Source organism: Montipora capricornis, unplaced genomic scaffold, assembly GCF_036669925.1.
Source record: "Montipora capricornis isolate CH-2021 unplaced genomic scaffold, ASM3666992v2 scaffold_434, whole genome shotgun sequence".
Taxonomy (NCBI): Eukaryota; Metazoa; Cnidaria; class Anthozoa; order Scleractinia; family Acroporidae; genus Montipora; species Montipora capricornis.
Genome location: NW_027180167.1, coordinates 167,501 through 170,000, shown reverse-complemented (window position 1 = coordinate 170,000; position 2,500 = coordinate 167,501). Strand labels below are relative to the sequence as shown.

Genomic DNA, 2,500 nt, shown 5'->3' with positions numbered 1-2,500 from the left:
TCTTTCCCAAATCAATTGTTTGCATTTCTTGCAATACGTCCAACTGCCGTGTTTCATCCAAAACTCTAACCTGTTTGCACCTTTCTTATAGAACAAGTTACTTGAATTTGCTAGCGGTTGCATGTTGCCAAATCTGCGAGCAAATGCAGTAGTCTTTTATCTTTCCCTAGTGTCTTTGGCAGCTAGCCATTGTCTATACTCGACAATTCTTTGTTGTCTGTTTTCGTCTGCACTGACTAATTTTCAATTTCTCTTCGACCAGAACAGTATAGATTTAGCAGCAGTCCAAATAGAAGGCATTTTTGATGAAGTAAATCTACAATTTTCCTAGAAAAACATTAACAATGTCAGTTGTAAATAACTCGATTGCAGTTATCGAAAATAAGCGACTGCAAATCGTAGCTTTTAACCTACATAAAAGTCAAAAACACTGTTTGTTGGGAGATATGAACTTCTGAATTCGGTCGCGAATTTTGCGTGAATTAGTCACGCGAAATCATGCAAAGCACACGCCAATGTTTGCAATATTATTTCTCGAACTACAGAAACGGTAGAAAATCAAGTTTGGTCTTAATAGAAAGTAAATTTCATAGGTATTCCTTGTTTTACAAAATTCAAAGTGTCTTTTGAAAAGTTGCAACGAAAATTCATTGACGCGATTTATCTGTTTTTTGCCCTCTGTCATATGCAATTCACGCTACTTAAACTACAGTCACAGCGACTTCCTACGTTAATATCATAAAATCTGTTTGACCTTAGATGAAACATTTAACATGGTTGAAATCTACATAGTTAATCGATTCTTGTGATATGTATCTTATTCAAGTTTGTGTTATCTGTGAATTTTGCCAGACGACCAAAGATGATCTTGTTGAGCTGTTAATTCTGATTTCCGGCAGCAAAGGTACACAGTTTTCAAGTCATACGCGTTTGCATTTTTTTGTCTTTTTTCATAGCATTAATCCAAATTGTTTTCTATTTTGCAAAAGTCAATACTTAGAGCTCTGAAATGAGAGTAAACCGAAGTCTCTAGGTTTAAAAACAAACTTTGGGGAGGGCCATTTTTTTTAAAAATGCCTTTGAGGGGAGGGCTACCATTTTTTTAGCTCAAGTATTTACCTCAAGTCTTCAAACTCAGAATTCTCTTTATTTCAGCCAACTGTATCTGTTTTAATATGTAATTACACATGTAAACATGGAGCACTGTTTTACAAAAAGTCTCTATAAAGCATATCTGTTTCCTAAAACACATAACAACTGAATTTTTTCCTAGTGCAAAGTTCTTACAATTTCAAAACAGAACATGAGAGAAAGTCATCAGTAAACAGCACTGATAGAAACATTTAAACATGTACACTGTCACCAAAAGATAAGGACGTTGTTGTCAGTTTTTTCGGAGCATTTTCTTGCCTGTTAAACATTTTGATATCAAAGGCGGTTTAAAAACAAAGGACACAGTCAGGCTAAAGCCTGAAGAAAAGAAAAGAAAACCAAAGAGGAACCAGGAAAAACGCAAATATTCGAAATTTAGTCTGAAAGATGATCGAGGTATGGCATGGACTCTGAGGAATTATTCCAATATGGACCATAATCTTCAATATCTGACGAAGATGCTTCTCCTGGTTTGTGCAGTACAGAACCGCCGCACACATCATCACTTTCGTCTTGTTCCTCTTTCCAGGCAACATCATCATCATCTTCATCATCCTTGTTCTTATCGTCGACGTGGGAGGAATTAGTTGCTTCACCTCTTTCCTTGCCTAGTAAGCCTGCGAGGTAGTCCTTCGCGTCACTGCTTAGCTGAGATGTGACATTTTGGGATACCAATAATTCGGCCCATTTGTTCTCTCTTTGTTTTAAATTTAAGACAATCTCTTTTTGTATGTCACTCTTTTTGCAAAGAGAGTCCTTATCTAAGCCAGGGGCGATCTTTTGCAAAACCGGTGACGTCCTCTGAGAGGTACCAACAGCCTTACGTTTTGCATTGCGGTGTTTATTCTGTTTTTTCGAACGAGATTTCCTCTTTAAGGGTGTGTGATCAGGAAGAAGCAACAGATACCGGCGAGAAAAGTGATACAGATCAAGATTACGACGAGAGTGACAACGAAAGCGACGCTGGCAATGATTATGAGGACGTTGGCAATGGTTATGAGGACGATGAAGACAGTGATAAGGACGATTATGACGACAATGATGTCGGCGACAATGACGGTCTACAAATCAGTGACATCTTGTGTACTACCAAATCTGGTAGAACGTGCAGGACATGGAAAGCAAGATATCTCTATTATTGATTAAAGTTTGACGTGCAAAAAGAAACATAGAATGTTATTTGTTAACAACCGTTCGACTATTTTGTCCTGGGGGAGGGTCACAATTTTATTAATGGCCTAAGGGGAGGGTCGGAGGTTTTAAAACTCTCAGAAGGGAGGGCCACAACTTCTTGGCCGACTCTTTTCCTCATGGCGCTGGCTTTTCATGATTGTGCGATTCCCCTTGG

The 2,500-nt window shown here is 38.2% G+C and overlaps 1 protein-coding gene across 1 annotated transcript in view; it reads right to left on the bottom strand.

Moving 5' to 3' along the window:
- Nucleotides 1–2,460: 2,460 nt before the first annotated feature.
- The window catches only part of LOC138035835 (uncharacterized), a 4,645-nt gene continuing 4,605 nt past the window's right edge, over nucleotides 2,461–2,500 (bottom strand). The window contains 1 exon segment of the mRNA XM_068882291.1: nucleotides 2,461–2,500. This exon segment is cut by the window's right edge and continues 1,329 nt beyond it. Coding sequence (XP_068738392.1) covers nucleotides 2,461–2,500 — 40 coding nt within the window.